This window comes from Lampetra fluviatilis, chromosome 20 (assembly GCF_964198595.1).
Source record: "Lampetra fluviatilis chromosome 20, kcLamFluv1.1, whole genome shotgun sequence".
In the NCBI taxonomy this organism is placed as follows: Eukaryota; Metazoa; Chordata; class Hyperoartia; order Petromyzontiformes; family Petromyzontidae; genus Lampetra; species Lampetra fluviatilis.
In genome coordinates this window covers 9,334,644-9,355,249 of record NC_136294.1, presented here as the reverse complement: position 1 = coordinate 9,355,249, position 20,606 = coordinate 9,334,644, and the positions used below count along the sequence as shown (strand labels likewise).

The following is a 20,606-nucleotide window of genomic DNA, read 5'->3' as shown; positions in this document are numbered from 1 at the left end:
GCGACGGGGGGGGGGGGGGGACGATCAAGTTGGCGGTAGGGGCAAGCAGGTCGCAGGTCAACCCTCGGGTTGCTAGCCCCATCATCATCATCATCGTCGTTGTCATCATCACTCCAGGTTCAGTATGATTATTACGCGATAAATGGAAACTTCTGCGATAAAAAAAACTTCCGCGGTCTAATTCTACGGTTAAATAGTGGACATCATCACAACACACGCAGCCTCTCGCCTGACACTTCACCCAACAACAACGATTTTCATTCACACTATTTGTATTTTACCAGGTAAGGCCCACTGACCGATATAGCTCTTTTTCAGATGCGACCTGGCCACAAATGATAGCTCAACCAAGTGGCTTATCATCACGTGAAGATGTTTAGCAGCCAAAAACTCTATAAACCCACATTTCTAAATGGAGATAAATCTGTGCGACCACTGGGAGAGAGACACGCAAACTCAACATTTTGCAGGCGTTAGGCACTCAGGATCAAACCCACGACCTCCTGTATACCAGGCGAGGTAGTTAACATCTCAGATGGCGATGTTAACATCTCGCCACCGTGGCTCCCCAGATATCGTCAAGAGAGGGACCCCTTGCCCTGTCAGATTGGCAGCTCGCCCGGATCGACTCAATCAAGCCTTGCTCAAGAGACGCGCCGCGTGATAAACCACCAGTTCAGAGTTTTGCTCGTCTTGAATCAGCTCCTCTGAAATTACGCGCTCCAAGGAGGGTCGCGCGGCTGACATTATACAGACTATACTATACCTGATAATTGGTTTTTTACCCTTCTATCTGGCAACAAAACTGACACTTTTTTTACAAGGAGTCATGTTTGCATAGACCACAATACCTGCAGTCATAATGCAAACAAAAAACGTCATCTGGTCCAACCCATGTGAGACTAGGCTCTAAGGAAAGCTGTCTCGGGTGTGGACCAATCAACTTCAAGGACAGTGCAAACATTATCAGAGTTATGTTTTTTGTTTGCATTATGACTGCAGGTATTGTGGTCTATGCAAACATGACTCCTTGTTTTGTTGCCAGATAGAAGGGTAAAAAAAACTATTATCATGTTTTTTACTGGCAAATGAGGTTCCAATGGTATATTGTACCTGCCAAGGAGACTTGTTGTGCGGTTATCTGTTTAACCAACAAACGAAGTCTCGCGTTCGAGGAACGGAGCACTTCGCGGTCACCGATGGCTTCCTCGCGGGATGCGCAAGTGACCCCCCATCCCCCCCCCCCACGTTTCTCCCCATGCGTGTCTGCGCGTCTAACGCACGCACGCGCGGCGGTGGCGGCGGCGATCGGATCCGCTCGGAATGTTTGACATGGGATTAGCGGGGGGGACACGTGCACTCACAAACATTCACTCAATACCCGATAAATACGAGACGCTCACAGAAACACATCTGTTTCTGCTTTTCCACCACCCCTGCCGCCCCCCCCCCTATTGACTTTGTATTCGGTGAAATGGATTCATTACGAACCCTGCACTCGGATGTCTGTTCTAAAAATACTACCCCGATGATCTTGCGATGAACGGGGGCGGAGGGGGGGCCTACAATGTCATTGGGGTGCTCTTGCCAACAACATCTGGCCGATCCAGCGGTCAATTGTTTTCCACAAGCCTCACTCTGCTGATGAGACCCAGAAGGTCGAAGCCGGTGGACAGTTTGCCCGCTTAAACGAACGCTGCGTTCGTAATATTGCGTTGGAGAGCCAGTCGGCTGATGGGACAAAAATGTTGTCATTCATGCGCGGAGATGGAATGGGGGTTTCTGTTTATATTTGCTGATGAAGCAGTGGTTTGGTGCCTCTGTGGGCTAATAACGGCCCTGTCGAGAACGCTTGAGCCAGCGCCACCTGGGAGAGATCCCGGGTTTCAAACCTTTGGCGTGCCACCTGCAATTATAAACCGAGTTCCAAAGCGGAGTAGTCTCATCTGGTCACCACTGACCGCACACCAGATGGTAGATGCGCATTTTGACCGCGTGTTTCTGCTTTGCTTAACGCTCTGACCCTGTACGATGTTGAGTGTGAACTCTTTGACATCTCTACTGTTTTATTTCGTCGTAATCCACGTCTCCTAAAAAAGAAAACGTGTTATTTTTTATCTTAAGAGGGCTCTCACCTGTTTTGTTTATAAATTTAGGATCTGAATGTATGTATGTATGTTGAACTTTTTCGCACCATACGTAGCCGACCGTGCTCATCGGAGGTGCGGGGAAAGGCCGACAGTGTGACTGATATTCAGATTTTGGGTAGAGGGGGATTGTGGGAAGAGGACGGTTTGGGAAGAGGGGGATTGTGGGGAAGAGAAGGATTGTGGGAAGAGGACGGTTTGGGAAGAGAGGGATTGTGGGAAAGAGGGGGATTGTGGGAAGAGGACGGTTTGGGAAGAGAGGGATTGTGGGAAGAGAGAGGGATTTTGGGAAGATGCCGAGAAGGGCGAGGGCCGCCAATGTCCGGATGCTGGCGAGCGCCGTGCACGTGGGTGGCTGCTCGACGGCGTGGAGGGAGGTCATGGCGCGCTGCACGCCGAGAGCGAGCGTACGCGCGTGTGTGTGTACGCGCGTGTGTGTGTACGCGCGTGTGTGTGTGTCCGCGCGTGTGTGTGTGTGTAAGTAGAGAGGCCCCATTAATTACAAAACGCACAGATACAGTGCGCGAGGCGGCTGGGTAGGCGCTGCGGCTCAATGTCCCGTCTTGTGGGGCCATTGCGACACTGCGTTTTTTGGGCTGACACTGGTATTTTTAGGCTGTTTTTTTTTCTCGGTGCGTGCGTGTTGTTTGACGCACGGTGCGCGCGCGTGTGTGTGTGGGGAGCAGTAGTGTAGCGGTTAACATGCTGCGCTACAAGTCCAGTGGGACCTGAGTTCGATTCCCGCTCTCTGCCAACACCGGTGATGACGATCTGAAGCGGTCCTGGGCCTTCCCGATGAATGTATGTTGAACTTCTTTCTGGTGCGGTGTCCAAACATCGCCACTCGGGAGACAAAGGCGGCCAGGCATGGTGCTGGTCACCCACCCTCCCGTTTGCCATCCCGGCATTCATAGGTGCTCGCTAACAGCACATGCCCAACAGTCTGCTGAAGGCTATATGGGGGATCTTTGTCTTTTTGTCTATGCGGGGAGCTGCAAGTTACCGCACCCCGCTCTATGTCAGGCCACCCGAGTTCGATTCACGCTCACGACCGATAACAGCGGCCAATATCTGAACCGGCACTGGGCCTCGCTTAGGTCGACTCAGCCTTAAAGGAGTACTTAGTACAGTGTGTAAAAAAAAACATCGGCACTGGGGAGACAAAGGCAGCCAAGTGTGATGGTTGAAACACAACGCCCTTACGTGCTGTGCCAAACCCCAAATGGGTGCTCGCTAACAGCGCTCGCCCCAACATAGGGGGATCTTTGTCTTTGCGTATTGAGTGAAAAGCGCCACAACCCCAGCAATCTGGGTTCAATTCCTGGCCGCAGCACTCGCCGCCGTGGGTGGTAACCTGGCATGGGTTTCCCCGGGATTGACCCGGCATTAATTGTGCGCTTGGCAAGGTTGTGGCTTAACATCAGCACGGTGGGTGGTGGGTGGGGGGAGAGAAAAAACGGCAGTCAAGGCGTGGCTGGTGCGGGTCCCTGGCCCCGCAGGTTCCCAGATGTTGTCGTTGGTGATCGCCACACGGTGGCCGTTCGGAATGCCAGCGAGGCGAAACGCGGCTCCGCTGAGCCTCACTCGCCGACAGCCGGCAAGCAACGGGCACAGCGGTTCGTGCCGCGCCGCGTTCTTCCCCGCGATAGCCAACACCAGCGGCAAGTTTATGTTCCGACCGAATCCTGGTCCTCCTCTACATCAACAGAGGAAGCCCTGGCGTGGTTCTGGCCACACCGCCTACCCGTGCCGCCGTTCCGGCCTGTCACAGGCGCCAATAGTCTACGCAGGCTTCACGGCGGCGCGTGCGCCTGCAAATTTCTATTCCGGCGTTCGTTTTGAACCCACAACGACAACAACGACAACAATAATAACAACCCCGCGCGAGCGCGCGGCAGCATCGTCGGCGCGATTGTGGAGCCGAGGCTTTGTTTGTTTGTCGCTCGCCGAACTCAATGCCCACCCCCCCCCCTGTGCTGCCCACGCCGCACAGAGCCGCCCTTTGTGGCGGCGGTGCCGGTGCCGGTCCCGGGGCCGGCCTGGACGTTTCAAGGTCAGCGAGGGGTTTGGCGGCCAGGGTTGGGGGTGGGGGTGGCGACACGCCACCTCGGGTGAGGATCAGCTAACCCCTCCCCCCCCTCCCCGCCCACCACCCCCCCCCATTCGCACGCTGGCGCAAGCACAAGACGAGGGTTCCCCCCTGACGTAAATCGGTGCTCGCTGACAGCACCCGCACCGACGGTTCGCCTGAACGTACACCGTGGGATGTTTGAATTCGCGTGCGCACGTGCAATATGCACATTGCATGTGTCCGTGTGTGCAGGTACACGCATGTATGGTTGTGCGTATGTGCGCACGTGTTGACACGTGTGTATGTGTGTGTGTATGACCTTGAGGTAGTGTAGCGGTTAGCGCGCTGCGCTATGAACCCGGGGGCCCAAGTTCGATTCCCGCTCTCAGTCAACACCAGTGACGATTATCTGAATCGGCCCTGGGGCTCCCCTAGGTCGACTCAGCCTCAAATAAGTACGTGGTGCAGCCTCAAATGAGTGTGTAAACATCGCCACTCGCGAAGGCGGCCAGGCGTGGTTCCTGGCCACTGACCCCCTCCTGTGCCATGCCGGCCTTCAAAGGTGCTCGCTAACAGCATTTGCCCAGAAAGTCTGTTAAGGTAGGGTGCTGTCGTGCTGAGTTGTGAACTCCCTCGCCTGGTATACAGGAGGTTGTGGGTTCAATCCCGACCCTCACACGTGAATATTACGAGTTTGCGTGTCTCCCTCCCCGTGGTCGCGTGGTTCTTTCTCCGGGTCCTCCGTTTTTTTCGCCTCCACATTTAGAATGAACATTCGCTTCAGAGCATTTGGCGACCATCAATTTCCAGTTGTGTACAAGGCTAGCTGGAGGGGGCGGGGAGAGGGGGGGGGACGGCGGGTAGGCCAAAATGTGCAATCTTCCCCTATCCGCCGTTGTTCGATCCTCGTTCAACGCAGCTCGCTCGCTCGCTCCCCCCCCTCACCGGAGTCGGAGGCGTCGGGGCTGGCGGAGCTGAGCATGTCGCGCTCGCGCTCGTAGTCGGGCCGGCAGAACAGTTGTCCCTCCTTGAGCACGAACTCGTCGCCCTTGCGCAGCGGGCGCTCGCACACGCAGCAGCTGAAGCAGCCCAGGTGGTAGACGCTCTCGAGGGCGCGCATCACCAGCTCCGACGGCGCCACGGAGCCCATGCAGCCGGCGCACTTGCGGCCGAATAGCCTGCGGAGAGGGAGAGCGAGCGGGGTGAAGCACAGTCCGCGATAACCACGCGAGACGCGTAACGTGGGCCGAACAAAGGCAGAGACGCGTGGGTAGCTTCTAGAAGCATCCAGCAGCATCCCACCGCTTGTTGCTACTCGCGCGACGTGCTTCTGTTCACTCGACCGCGTTATATACAATTCGCATCCGCGTTATAAAAAAAGTGTGTTCCCCCACACATTCATCGCGTCCCATAAGCGTTATGAAATCAACACGTGGCGCTATGGGCGAACAGACTGCACGCACGTACAGTCGTTCGTTTGTTTCCATCCGTTCAGTTTCAGTCGTCAATTCGTTCGGTCGTTCGTCACGGGAAGCTACCGTGAACCACCGCCCCCCCCCTCCACCTCCTCCGAGTTACAGACAGGCAGACAGCGCTAATGCATTAACGCTTTCAGTCTTAGTTAAGGTGGGGGGGGGGGATACATACTATCGCAGCGAGGCTTTCACGGAAAAATAACAAAGGTGCTATTGTTACGATTATGATTATTGTTCTCATTCATAAACCTCTTCAGACTAACTGAACAGCGGCCCAGTCCACCAATGCCCCCCTTTTTCTCTCCTAAACCTCACGTCGGAGCATTTTGAATGGAGCCACTGTAGCGATGTTGGCCACGGAACGCCCGCGCTTGAGCCACATTTCCACGGCTCTCGGTGGAAATAAACATTTCCTAGCTGCTTTCTTTTTCATTGCATGTGGCTTTAATTCTCATGGCTACACAGAAATTAAATTGGGGCTAATGCTAATTGACCTTTATGGCAGAGTTGCACACACACACACACACGCACGCGCGCCCGCGCGCACACAACTATCATGTAACTAGCATAATTAACTAACGCACACACACAAACACAAAACAAAAGAGTTTTTCATTTCAGCGGTTGACAAAAAACATATTTGTACAGTTTGTAACCCCCCCTCTGTCCCCACCCTTTTTATGTAGTTTGGTGGTACATTAGGATCATCAAATCACCAGCATTTGAATATTCCATGGGTTGAAAGGGGCGCTGCACCGTGAACCACGCGGCTTGGGTTCTATTCCAGACTATGGCAAACATCAGCGAGGACCAATGTCTGAACCGGTCCTAGCGCCTTCCCTGAGATCAACTGCGTAGGTTACCCAGTGTCGGTGCGTTGTATAAAACATCGCCACTGGGTAGACAAAGGTGGCTAGCCATGGGTGCCATCACCTCGTGCGCCGTGCACACCTTAATAGGCGCTCGCTGGATGAACTGTCGTTGTCCTGTACTACGCTTCCACGTCTATGCTCCCCCGCCTGCACCAACCCACCCTTTGAGAGTGCGTGTTGGCGCTCCTATTGTCAAGATGAAATGCAGTGATTTGGCTTTAGCCTCCGTTTCTGGAAACATCCCACCATGGTGTTTAGGTCTTGGTTCAGAGTGGATTCGATGTCGTTGAAAGTGGCTGCTTGCGTTGCCAGGGCAAGGCGATCCTGAAGAAGACGAGGAGGAGGAAGAAGCAGCAGCACCAACTCACCCACACCGAGCAGCGCGGTGAAGTATGGTCAAAAGGGGGCCATGCGCGGGGAGGGAACGACGCGTTTGGGTGATGCAGCGGCTTGCCACCGCGCCACCGCCGGCGTTCAAGGCTCGCCGATCGGTAACCGGGGGCGCAGGAGCCATTCCCAGCCTTGGTGCCGATAATTGCTCGGGGTTCAGTCTGTCGGCCATGCCAGCGATTCCCCGCCGGCATGGCCGGCAGGCATAGCGAGCGACACGGGGTTGACGGGGCAAAACCACCCGGTGAACGTGCCACTGGTGGGGGCCCAACGTTGGCCCAGGGATTGGCCAAACGTTCACTGGGTTGCTGTGAATGTGTCGTCTTGAGTGGTGGTGCATTATTATTATTAATACTACGCAACCAGGATTTCTCGGGAAGACCGTAAAGATTTCCCAGGACAGCAGCTGCCTCAACAACAAGAGGAAGATCCTGAGAAAATGAGGACAGGTGGTAACCCTAGCCGTGACATCAGTTTTGCTCCAGGCCACAGCCAACAATGTTTGTAGCCATATCATATCCTTATGCAGACAATGTGCGAGGACACACGGAGATGTATTTATGCAAAAGACACGGAGAGAAAGAGAGAAAGAGATAATGACGGACTTTAGCCCTGTGTCAATGCACTGCTGGAAGAAGGCCTTCCCACGTTACGGAGGTCGTGGAGGTCATTTGACGCTGGTCAGAGCCGGTTGGTGGAGAGAGGGCCCAGGAACGGTTTTGATGCCACTGGCTGCTGATGTTAGCTGTGGTTGGGAATCAAACCGAGGTGAGAAGGGTTCACAGCGAAGTGTCCAATACACGCGGGCCTCTGCTTCACCCGAAAATGTGATCTACACCGAAGCCAAGGGTCCCTATTCAGTGACCAGCGACCCGCTGCACTACCGCTCATTGCACGTACACACACACACAAGAGAGAGGGTGCCCCATGTAGCTTTGAACAGAATGTTGGCCTCAGTGCTGTTAGCGAGCACCGGTGAAGGCCGGCACGGCACATGAGAGGATGGGTGGCCAACACCACGCCCGGCCGCCTTCATTTTTACACACCACACCAGGTACTCATTTGAGACGATTATCACGCTCGGCTACACACGGTGCAGAAGGGGTTCAAGTGAAGGCCGCGTTGACCTAAGGCGAGGCCCCACAATGTTGGTGGCCACGAGCGGGAATTGAACCAGGGTCACCGGGTTCGCAGCGCGGCGCGCTGACCGCTGCGCCACCGCTCCATCCACACAACACGCACTCGCGCACTCCGTGTCCGTACATTTGGGAGAACGCACACGCGGACGTCAAAAAATGCGTCCTTCGGCAGTGCGCCAGAAAATAATGCACTTCTCTCCGCTCGCAGAGTGGATGCGCCGAGCACTCAACCCTTGCAGGCGCGCACTGAACACGACACCCGCCCCGCGCAAATGTGCTGCGAAAATCCTGCAAATCACGCAAACCGTCTTCCGGTAGCGAATTAATTATATAAGCTCTCTCTTGCCTCGATTGTGGCATATAAATGTCGTGCCTTTTTTCCCCTCTCTTCACCCCCCCGTCCCCCCCCCACACGCGCACACACGCCACGACCAACCTTTAAAGGAGAAGAGAGGGGTGGAGGAGGAGGAGGAGGAGGGCCAACAGCGAGGGCAGTAAACACACGAAGCGATAAGTGATGCTTTTGAGCATTGGCCAGGAACTGTCATCGGCTGGTCATTAGACTCGGCCACCTGGGATAATTCAGCCACCGCTGCCGCTCCACTCAACCAACGCAACTTCCCCTTCAGCCCCCACCTCACTCCAGCACCACCTGCAGCCCTCCCTCCCCTCGCCTCCCTCCCTTCCCCTCGCCTCCCTCCCTTCCCTCCACCACGACCGCCGCTGCCGCCAGTCGCCACCGACAAGTCCGGCAGAGACAATGAGGTGTAAAGAGGCGATCGATCGATGGGTCTGGGTGGCTGAGCCCGCGTGAAGGTGCAGGAGGGGGGGGGCGTGAGCGGAAACGGAGGGTTCTCAAAGAGTCGCGAACGAGTCCGTCGCAAAAAAATCGCTCAGCGAGCGCGATGGAGTCGCCGGCCTCACGCGCGCGCCCGTAAAGGGGGAAGGGCCCCCCCACCACCCCCCCTGATTGACGAGGTGACACGTGAACACCACCAGCGCCACGATCAATCCAACCGACGTATAAAAGCCTCCCCAAGCCGTCGGCATCTCTCGCTGCCCCACGACGCGACAATTCGCCCGGCAGCTGGCGCGACGGGTCCGTCTCCACCGCTCCATCCCCGCGAGCGGACGCCGTCCCTCGGCCGGCGAACCTCTTCGTTACTCCCGACCGCCGGCCGTCGATCGTTCCGAGCCGACCGGCAGTCCTGACGCCGAGCGACGTCACCTGCGCTCAATTATCCGACACCTGGCGCAGGTGACGGTCGGAGCGCACGGAGGCGCGGGCATTGTGTGAGCTCGCGCGCTCGCACAATGCCCGCGCGTCCACTCGTCCACTCGTCCACGCATCGGACCCACGCCTCGCGCCGCGCGGTCAGGCCGTGGCGTCCGTGCGCCCGCTCAGCTTGGAGGAGGACGCCGGGGAGAAGGAACCTTGCCTCTGCCACGTGCCGCTGTTTGCATTTTTCCACCTCTTGATTCCTGCCGTTAGATTCCCTCCAGCGAAGAGGCAATCGAGGGCCCTCTGCCCCCCACCTCTTATCTCCCGCCTCTCCCCCCTCTGTAATTACCACTCGGCTTTGTGCAACGCCAGGGACAATGTGTGCATTGTCCGCACCTTAAGGGTGGCATTATTGCCACTCGCATCAGCTTTCAAAAACACAAAGCTGTGTCAAAGTCAACACGGAGGTGGCGGCGGCGGTGGCGGCGGTGGGGTTTGTGTCCGCCGCTGTGGTCTGCTGCCCCGAGTTTATAAAAACCTCGTCGCGTTTCTCCGCGCGTTTCTGAGACAACAATAACGGCGGTCCGAGCCCCTGGCCGCTTGCTGAGTTCATCGTCGGTGACATTTTTCAGTTTCATTTTCGCTCCACGATTGCAATTTGTCTACGCACGCATTTAAGTCAAAATCTAATAAAATCGTCCCGCTTTTGGAAAGCAATCGCAGGTCGTTTTTGCCGTTGGGATTCAGCCCCCTGCTATGGCGTCAGGGCACTCACGTCCTGCTCTTGCGAGTGATGTCACAGGGCCTCTGATGTCCACGATGCCTTTTACTCCATTCGCATGGCATCTGCGTGTGCCCAAAGGCATAAATCCCAAGCATCCATGTGCTCCGACTCATTCTACACTATATAAGAAAGGCAGAGCAATTTAATTTCGACACTGTACACACGTATAGCCTCATAGACGTATATGTTCACATACACATACATCCCTTTCCTCGATCCACAGCTGGATGACAGCCTCCCCATGCCTTGCAGGTCGCTTGACATGCTGGTCAAGTCAGGTTAATACAGGGGGGCGTCTACGACTGGTTCAGACATCACTCACAATGGATGTTAGCCGTGATAACATTTGATGGTGCATTGGGATCGGAGTGCAGTGTGCTAACCACTGCGCCACCGTTCCTCTCCATATGCCCATACCTGCACGTGTGCGCTGTACACACACACACTCACACACACACTCACACACACACACACGCGCTCTCCCACGCATCCCCGTGCATGTTTACGCACACCGGTACTCGAACGTGGTCCTTTACGCACGTAATCCACATTCTTATCCGAATACACACAAACACACCGACCCGCGCACGCAACCCTACGGAGAGGTGGGGAGGTCGTTAGCGGAAAGCTCTGAAAGACAACGCGAGTTGAACGAGAGCAACTTGGCAAGCTCAACGGAGCTTCAAGGTAGGATGATCGCGCTCCCGCTGACTTGCACGCTGTGCCAACGCGTACTCAACAGAGGTCAAAAGTCGTACCGACCGTTGTTTCCGAACGCGAACTGTTGTCGTTCCACGCCATCGTGGATGCTGGACAGAGGGCAGAACCGAAATCCGCAGCCAGCGAGAGGAATTCGAGCGCAGCTGACTGGCTCCGAGGCCGATACGTACCCACCCATCCACCTACCCACCAAACTATCCACCTACCTACCGACCCACCCGCCTACTGACATACCCACCCGCCCACCCACCTTCCTACCTATCCGCCCAGCGAACACACCAAACGTATTACTGTTGACGGACACAGCGTGACACCCGTTCGCGAAAATTGAAATATCCTGGGGTTTAATATTGATACACATATCCCACATATATACAAAAAACCCCAAAGGGGTGAATCAATGATGATGATGTCCGCACAGAGATAAAGAGGGTGGCTTGGGTGGGTGGGCCGTGCCCGCGATCGCCCCGGGGGGGGAGGGCAAACAATCGCGGGGCGCTTCCCACGTGTGTAGCGGAGGGCTGCCCCCCCCCACTCCGCTCGCCTCCACACCTGAGTCCACACGCAGCCGGCTGACGGGCCGATTCGGCGTCTTCCTCTTCCATCTTCCCCTGTCTGTCTGTCGTCGGCGAGCCCCCATTCGTCTCAGCTCGACACGACGCTGCCACCCCCCCCCCACCACCCACCGCTCCACGCAGAGCGTGTGCTTGCGGGGACAGTTGATGAGTGATCGAGCGTGCCGGCGGTGCAACTGCGCAGAGGCCCGCGGGCGCGGGCGGATGGGGCGGGGGGGGGCAGGCGCCGGAGCTACGAAAAGGAGGAAAATCTTGGACGACGGGGGGGGCAGAAAAAGTTCATCGTCGAGGACGTCAACTGGCGAGGTGCGGACGGCCGTGAAGATATCGAAGCACCTGTCGCTCGCCGCGCGCAACTTCTCTCCCGCTCGCAACGACACTCGGCGGGTTACATGGATGCGCGCGCATCACCAAGGCACAGCGCGCATCTCCCTCATTGTGCGTGCATGTGCATGTGCGTGCGTGCGCGTGTGCAGGCATGCGGCGTGAGCCGAGACGCGGTGGCATCGTGGTGTGTGTGGGGCGTGTGACGTGCGTGGGAGGGGCGTGTGACGTGCGAAGGGCGTGTGACGTGTGTGGGGCGTGTGACGTGTGTGGGAGGGGCGTGTGATGTACGTGGGAGGGGCGTGTGATGTGTGTGGGAGGGGCGTGTGACGTGTGTGGGGCGTGTGACGTGCGTGTGACGTACGAGGGGCGTACCGCGTGCCGCGACGCTCCCCTTCAACCCGTGCCAGGACGAGACCCCCCGGGGCTCTTTTAAAAGCTCGGTTCGGGGCCAAGTTGACAACGGGCTCAACGCATCGGGATGATGGCCATTATATAATGCTGAGCTGCGAGCGAGCCGCATGCATCATTGACCGGGGGAATGTGTGTTGAGTGGATGAGTGCGTACGGGAAGGCGATGACTTCCCATCTACCCACCTACCTGCCTCGTCAATCGTCAACCCACTCAATCAACTGCTCAACCACGTACCTACCCAATCACCCCTCTCTCCACCTGGCTAGATGGGTGATGAGCACGGTTGGCTACGTAAGGGGCGAACGAAGTTCAACATCCATAGTAGCCACCCCCTATCTACCTACACAGCCAATCAATCACCCGCGAACGTAGTGACCTACTCAAGCACACACCTGCCTACCTCGTGAACCACCCACCAATCTATCTCCTCAACGACTCAACCATCTCCCTACCCAAACACCCGGCTACCAACCTACTTACCTAAAACCGAAGGCTAACTCACATGATGTAAAAGTAAAAGGCTGCTTGCTCACACGACTGCTCATGCAAGGTCCTCCACTAAAGGGAGCTCTAAAGAACCTCTACATAGAGGGTATGTTGCCTACTCTTCCACGCTGGGCGTGCCCACACTTTACCCCCACCGCACGCGGCCTGCCAATCGGACTCACTGCGGTGAACCCATCTACTGGACACTACTTGGGTGGACAGAGGCGACATACGAGGGGGGGGGGAGGGTGGATTTAAGAAACCTGCACCATTGCTCAGACTACTGAGGCTGTGGGTCAATGGCATCGAACCGGTGACCTGTGCATTGCAAAGTCCATTTACACCACTGTGGCAGCTATACTCTTAGTTCTTTCGGTAAAGTCACGTAGGTAAAAAATGAAATTAAAATTAATACAAATAAAATAATAAAATCACGACGTTTCGGAGGCAACACAAGTCTCCGTCATCAGGTGGGACCGTCACAGCAGCTATCCCTAGGCGATTATTATAATATAACCTCTGCGTGTGACGGACTGCGTGATGACGACGATGATCACGACACAACCTCTGTAAATGAGCTGTGGCGGCTGTAGCCCTGCACGTGCCAGGCATGGCCACCGCTGTGCTAACGCTGTGCCGGGAGGATGACGAGAAGAAGGTGGGCCATCCCCCCCACCTCCGCCCCTGAGATTGTAGAAGCGTGGCACCGGCCCAGTCGCACGTGGTCCTGCAGGGCGCAACTCCCATCGGCGCGCACAAGGTCGGTAAACATTGTCATAGATTTAGTTTTTTCTCGCTCTCTCTCCCGACGTCAATTATAATTCCCTCTCCCTATTCGTCGCCGCGCCGTGCCAAAGATGTCAAGCGATTTTCCTCCTGGTGGTAGACTGGGCCCCATCCCCCGCCCCTACCATAGGAATGTGGAATTTCCACCACTGGCCCACCGATAGAGGTGAGAGCTGCCCCATGCCCGTGTCATTGGGGAGACTCTTAATGGATGAGAAGGGGCTGTCCATGAGTGGGGGGGGGGGGGGGCACGGGGGTGTGGGGCCCGGGGCAAATCACACCGCGTGGGCATCCCGACGCCTTCAAACTAACCTGGGGGCCCCCAAAGCGCGGGGCCCGGGGCAGTCGCCCTGATTTGCCACGTACCCGAAGGACGGCTCTGGGGCCATTACTCGCACCCCGAGCCTCTGGTATCCTTTGCTCAGCTACGAGGCGGCGCTGGTTATGAAAGGGAGACGTCGGAGAAGGGTTCTGGACCAGCGCCGTCTCCTCTCCCGCCGGTGCACGCGGCGCGGCCACTCCACGCGCAGTGCACAATGCTGCTGCTGCTACTGCTACTCCTGTGAATAATGCTGCTGCTACTACTGCTACTCCTGTGAATAATGCTGCTGCTGCTGCTACTACTCCTGTGAATAATGCTGCTGCTACTACTGCTACTCCTGTGAATAATGCTGCTGCTACTACTGCTACTCCTGTGAATAATGCTGCTGCTACTCCTGTGAATAATGCTGCTGCTGCTACTGCTGCTGCTACTCCTGTGAATAATGCTGCTGCTACTGCTGCTGCTACTCCTGTGAATAATGCTGCTGCTGCTACTGCTACTCCTGTGAATAATGCTGCTGCTGCTACTGCTACTCCTGTGAATAATGCTGCTGCTGCTGCTGCTACTCCTGTGAATAATGCTGCTGCTACTGCTGCTGCTACTCCTGTGAATAATGCTGCTGCTGCTACTGCTACTCCTGTGAATAATGCTGCTGCTGCTACTGCTACTCCTGTGAATAATGCTGCTGCTGCTGCTGCTGCTGCTGCTACTCCTGTGAATAATGCTGCTGCTACTGCTGCTGCTACTCCTGTGAATAATGCTGCTGCTGCTACTGCTACTCCTGTGAATAATGCTGCTGCTGCTGCTGCTACTCCTGTGAATAATGCTGCTGCTGCTGCTGCTACTCCTGTGAATAATGCTGCTACTGCTGCTGCTACTCCTGTGAATAATGCTGCTGCTACTGCTGCTGCTACTCCTGTGAATAATGCTGCTGCTGCTGCTACTCCTGTGAATAATGCTGCTGCTGCTACTGCTGCTACTCCTGTGAATAATGCTGCTGCTGCTACTGCTGCTGCTACTCCTGTGAATAATGCTGCTACTGCTGCTGCTACTCCTGTGAATAATGCTGCTACTGCTGCTGCTACTCCTGTGAATAATGCTGCTGCTGCTGCTGCTGCTACTCCTGTGAATAATGCTGCTGCTGCTGCTGCTACTCCTGTGAATACTGCTGCTACTGCTGCTGCTACTCCTGTGAATAATGCTGCTACTGCTGCTGCTACTCCTGTGAATAATGCTGCTGCTGCTGCTGCTACTCCTGTGAATAATGCTGCTGCTACTGCTGCTACTCCTGTGAATAATGCTGCTACTGCTGCTGCTACTCCTGTGAATAATGCTGCTGCTGCTACTGCTGCTGCTACTCCTGTGAATAATGCTGCTGCTGCTACTCCTGTGAATAATGCTGCTACTGCTGCTGCTACTCCTGTGAATAATGCTGCTGCTGCTGCTGCTACTCCTGTGAATAATGCTGCTACTGCTGCTACTCCTGTGAATAATGCTGCTGCTACTGCTACTGCTACTCCTGTGAATAATGCTGCTACTGCTGCTGCTACTCCTGTGAATAATGCTGCTGCTGCTACTCCTGTGAATAATGCTGCTACTGCTGCTGCTACTCCTGTGAATAATGCTGCTACTGCTGCTGCTACTCCTGTGAATAATGCTGCTGCTGCTGCTGCTACTCCTGTGAATAATGCTGCTACTGCTGCTACTCCTGTGAATAATGCTACTGCTGCTGCTACTCCTGTGAATAATGCTGCTGCTGCTGCTGCTACTCCTGTGAATAATGCTGCTGCTGCTGCTGCTACTCCTGTGAATAATGCTGCTGCTGCTGCTGCTACTCCTGTGAATAGTGCTGCTGCTGCTGCTGCTACTCCTGTGAATAATGCTGCTGCTGCTACTCCTGTGAATAATGCTGCTGCTGCTGCTGCTACTCCTGTGAATAGTGCTGCTGCTGCTACTGCTACTCCTGTGAATAGTGCTGCTGCTGCTGCTACTCCTGTGAATAGTGCTGCTGCTGCTACTGCTACTCCTGTGAATAGTGCTGCTGCTGCTACTGCTACTCCTGTGAATAGTGCTGCTGCTGCTGCTGCTACTCCTGTGAATAGTGCTGCTGCTGCTGCTGCTACTCCTGTGAATAGTGCTGCTGCTGCTGCTGCTACTCCTGTGAATAGTGCTGCTGCTGCTACTGCTACTCCTGTGAATAGTGCTGCTGCTGCTGCTGCTACTCCTGTGAATAATGCTGCTGCTGCTACTCCTGTGAATAATGCTGCTACTGCTGCTGCTCCTGTGAATAATGCTGCTGCTACTGCTACTGCTACTCCTGTGAATAATGCTGCTGCTGCTACTGCTACTCCTGTGAATAATGCTGCTGCTGCTGCTGCTACTCCTGTGAATAATGCTGCTGCTGCTGCTGCTACTCCTGTGAATAATGCTGCTACTGCTGCTGCTCCTGTGAATAATGCTGCTGCTACTGCTACTCCTGTGAATAATGCTGCTGCTGCTACTGCTACTCCTGTGAATAATGCTGCTGCTGCTGCTGCTACTCCTGTGAATAATGCTGCTGCTGCTGCTGCTACTCCTGTGAATAATGCTGCTGCTGCTGCTACTGCTACTCCTGTGAATAGTGCTGCTGTTACTGCTGCTGCTACTCCTGTGAATAGTGCTGCTGCTGCTGCTACTCCTGTGAATAATGCTGCTACTGCTGCTGCTACTCCTGTGAATAATGCTGCTACTGCTGCTACTCCTGTGAATAATGCTGCTACTGCTGCTGCTACTCCTGTGAATAGTGCTACTGCTGCTGCTGCTCCTGTGAATAATGCTGCTACTGCTGCTGCTACTCCTGTGAATAATGCTGCTACTGCTGCTGCTGCTCCTGTGAATAATGCTGCTACTGCTGCTGCTACTCCTGTGAATAATGCTGCTACTGCTGCTGCTACTCCTGTGAATAATGCTGCTACTGCTGCTGCTGCTCCTGTGAATAGTGCTGCTGCTACTACTGCTACTCCTGTGAATAATGCTGCTACTGCTGCTGCTACTCCTGTGAATAATGCTGCTACTGCTGCTGCTACTCCTGTGAATAATGCTGCTACTGCTGCTGCTACTCCTGTGAATAATGCTGCTGCTACTGCTGCTACTCCTGTGAATAATGCTGCTGCTACTGCTGCTACTCCTGTGAATAATGCTGCTGCTGCTGCTACTCCTGTGAATAGTGCTGCTGCTACTGCTGCTACTCCTGTGAATAATGCTGCTGCTGCTACTGCTACTCCTGTGAATAATGCTGCTGCTGCTGCTGCTACTCCTGTGAATAATGCTGCTGCTACTGCTGCTACTCCTGTGAATAATGCTGCTGCTGCTACTGCTACTCCTGTGAATAGTGCTGCTGCTACTGCTGCTGCTCCTGTGAATAATGCTGCTACTGCTACCGCTGCTGTTATTGGTGCCGTACCCCGAGTAGATTCTCCGTGAACCCATCATCATCATCCCGCGGCCTGGCGCGTCATCGTCATCACGGACTCATCCCACCCGACAGTGCTTGCATCCGCGCGCACGTGCACACACACTGATACACACACACTGACACACACGCACTGACACACACACTGACACACACACACTGACACACACGCACACACACTGACACACACTGACACACACACTGACACACACACTGACACACACACTGACATACACACTGACACACACACACTGACACACACGCACACACACTGACACACACTGACACACACACTGACACACACACACTGACACACACACACTGACACACACTGACACACACACTGACACACACACTGACATACACACTGACACACACACACACTGACACACACACTGACACACACACACACTGACACACACACTGACACACACACACACTGACACACACACACTGACACACACACTGACACACACACTGACACACACACACACTGACACACACACTGACACACACACACACTGACACACACACACTGACACACACACTGACACACACACACACTGACACACACACTGACACACACACTGACACACACACACACTGACACACACACTGACACACACACACACTGACACACACACACTGACACACACACTGACACACACACTGACACACACACTGACACACACACACACTGACACACACACTGACACACACACACACTGACACACACACACTGACACACACACTGACACACACACTGACACACACACACACTGACACACACACTGACACACACACACACTGACACACACACTGACACACACACACACTGACACACACACTGACACACACACACACTGACACACACACACTGACACACACACTGACACACACACTGACACACACACACACTGACACACACACTGACACACACACACGCTGGGATCGCAGCGTGTCCTGCGCACTGCCCCCGTGAGCAGTAGAGGCTCCGCTCTTTCCCAGGAGGAGTTCGTGCCCCGGGGGCATCAGTGGGAGGAGGAGGAGGAGTTCGTGCCCCAGGGCATCAGTGGGAGGAGGAGGAGTGGGGGGGCTAGATGGGAGGCGGGGGAGGGAGGATGTCACGCGGAGGCTTGGGAGGAGAGGGATTGATTGGGAGGTGGTGGTGGCGACGGTGGTGGTGGTAGCGGTGGTGGTTGCGGTGGTGATGGTGGTGGCGGTGGTGGTGGCGGTGGTGGCGGTAGTGGTGGTAGTGGCGGTGGTGGCGGCAGTGGTGGTAGTGGTGGTGGTGGCGTTGGTGGTGGTGGCGTTTGTGGTGGTGTCGGCGGTGGTGGTGGCGGTGGTGGTGGTGGTGCCGTTGGTGGTGGTGGCGCCTCCCCGGGCCAACGCTCGCGGTGCATTCCCATGACGGGCGACTCTGGGTGGATGAAGCGTAGCGGTTAGAGGAGCGGTGGTGGAGTGGTTAGCGTGATGCACTCTCTGAACCCGATGGCCCAAGTTCGTTTCCCGCTCACGGCCAACACCGGTGACAATTATCTGAACCAGTCCTGGGCCTCTCCCAGGTCGACTCAGCCTCAAATGAGTATCTGGTGCGGTGCGCAAACATCGCCACTAAGGAGACAAAGGCGGTCGGGTGTGGTGCTGGCCACCCACCCCCTCGTGTTTTGTGCCGGCCTTCGTAGGTGTCTCGCTAACAGCACTTGCCCCAACAGTCTGTTACAGGCTACACGGGGAGGGGGGGGGGGATCTTTGACTTTGTGGCGGTGAGAGGGGGGTGGATGGGTGGGTGGGTCAGAGGGAGGTGAGTGAGAGGGAGGTGGTTGGGTGAGAGTGAGGTGGGTGGGTGGGTGAGAGGGAGGTGGGTGGGTGAGAGGGGGTGGGTGGATGGGTGAGAGGGGGGTGGGTGGGTGGTGGTGGGTGGGTGAGAGGGGGGTGGGTGGGTGGTGGTGGGTGGGTGAGAGGGAGGTGAGTGAGAGGGAGGTGGTTGGGTGAGAGGGTGGTGGGTGGGTGGGTGAGAGGGGGGTGGGTGGGTGAGAGGGGGTGGGTGAGAGGGAGGTGGTGGGTGGGTGGGTGAGAGGGGGGTGGGTTGGTGGTGGTGGGTGGGTGAGAGGGGGTGGGTGAGAGGGAGGTGGTGGGTGGGTGGGTGAGAGGGGGGTGGGTGGGTGGTGGTGGGTGGGTGAGAGGGAGGTGGGTGGATGGGTGACAGGGAGTCAGGGAGTGAGTGGAAGGATGGCGGTGCTGTCTGTTTGTCGGCTTATCAACGTGGGCAGCGGCAGCAGCAGGAGGAGGCATCCGTTCTCACGCAGCCACCCGTGACTGCTTGGCGAGGGCCAGGGAGGTGTGACTATCGGCAGTCTCAACCGGTGCCCCACGATTCACGGGGGGGTATGGAGGCAGCCATGCCTCCTCCTCCTCCACTGCCTCCGACAGCCGCCGAGGTGGAGCAATTCCCTGGCCCCCGACTCTCGGCGGTTCGATGAATCGTTGCGAATTGATGGGTGGGCGGGGGGGGGGGGCGTGGTCACGTGATAAATCGAGACTTGTTCCGTCTCGTTTATATTGTTTCGGTTGGCTACGTACGGTGCGAAAGAAGTTCAACAACATATATACATATCACCTGCAGCAACTCCTACTCTGGGTATCGATGGTGGGGGTGGGGGTGGGGCGATTGTTGCCACACCTGGAGACCCCCAAACTATTTTTTCTCATACATTTATCAAAGAAAATACAGTTAAATGTTGTATTATTCTTAGGTTTTCTCGGTAAAGTTACGTAGGTAAAAAATGTACATTAATAAAAGTAAAATAAAAATAAAATAAAAATCACGACGTTTCGGAGGCAACACAAGCTTCCGTCTTCAGGTGGAACCGTCACAGCATGATTGATAGGCCCTGAATATTTTTTTTGTGAGGTTCGGTGCGGCTGAAGCACGCTGTTAGGAATGAGCTTTCATTAATTTAAATTTTTACCTACGTGACTTTACCGAAAAAACCTAAGAATATGAATCTTTGCAGTCACGAAAGCTTCACATCTGGAATGTATTATTATTATTATTGCGGGGCCATATTTACGAGGCTTGGAATTTCGGGACCGCCGCTATGCCCATGACTCGTCTTACAACGAATGTTTGCCACGCCGGCGAGAGGCAGAATGCTTTCGACAACAACAATGATAATGATCTACTTATTTACGCAGAAGAGCCACACCGAGTCGTGGGACTCTCTTTCAGGAGCAACCTGTCACATTTGGGCACCACGGTGGTGAGACATTAACTATCTCGCCTGATATACATGAGGTTGTGTGTTCGATCCTAACCCTGCTGCTGTATATTTGAAGTTTTCGTGTCTCTCCCCGTGGTCGTGTGGATTTTTCTCCGCGTCCTCCAGTGTTTCTCTCCACGTTTAGAATGAACATGGGTTCGGAG

The 20,606-nt window shown here is 55.3% G+C and overlaps 1 protein-coding gene across 1 annotated transcript in view; it reads right to left on the bottom strand.

Moving 5' to 3' along the window:
* Positions 1 to 20,606, bottom strand: part of LMX1B (LIM homeobox transcription factor 1 beta) — a 117,772-nt gene that overhangs the window by 10,641 nt on the left and 86,525 nt on the right. The window contains exon 4 of the mRNA XM_078865578.1: positions 5,164 to 5,396. Within this exon, the coding sequence (XP_078721704.1) occupies positions 5,164 to 5,396 (233 nt within the window). The remainder of the gene's footprint in view (positions 1 to 5,163; positions 5,397 to 20,606) is intronic.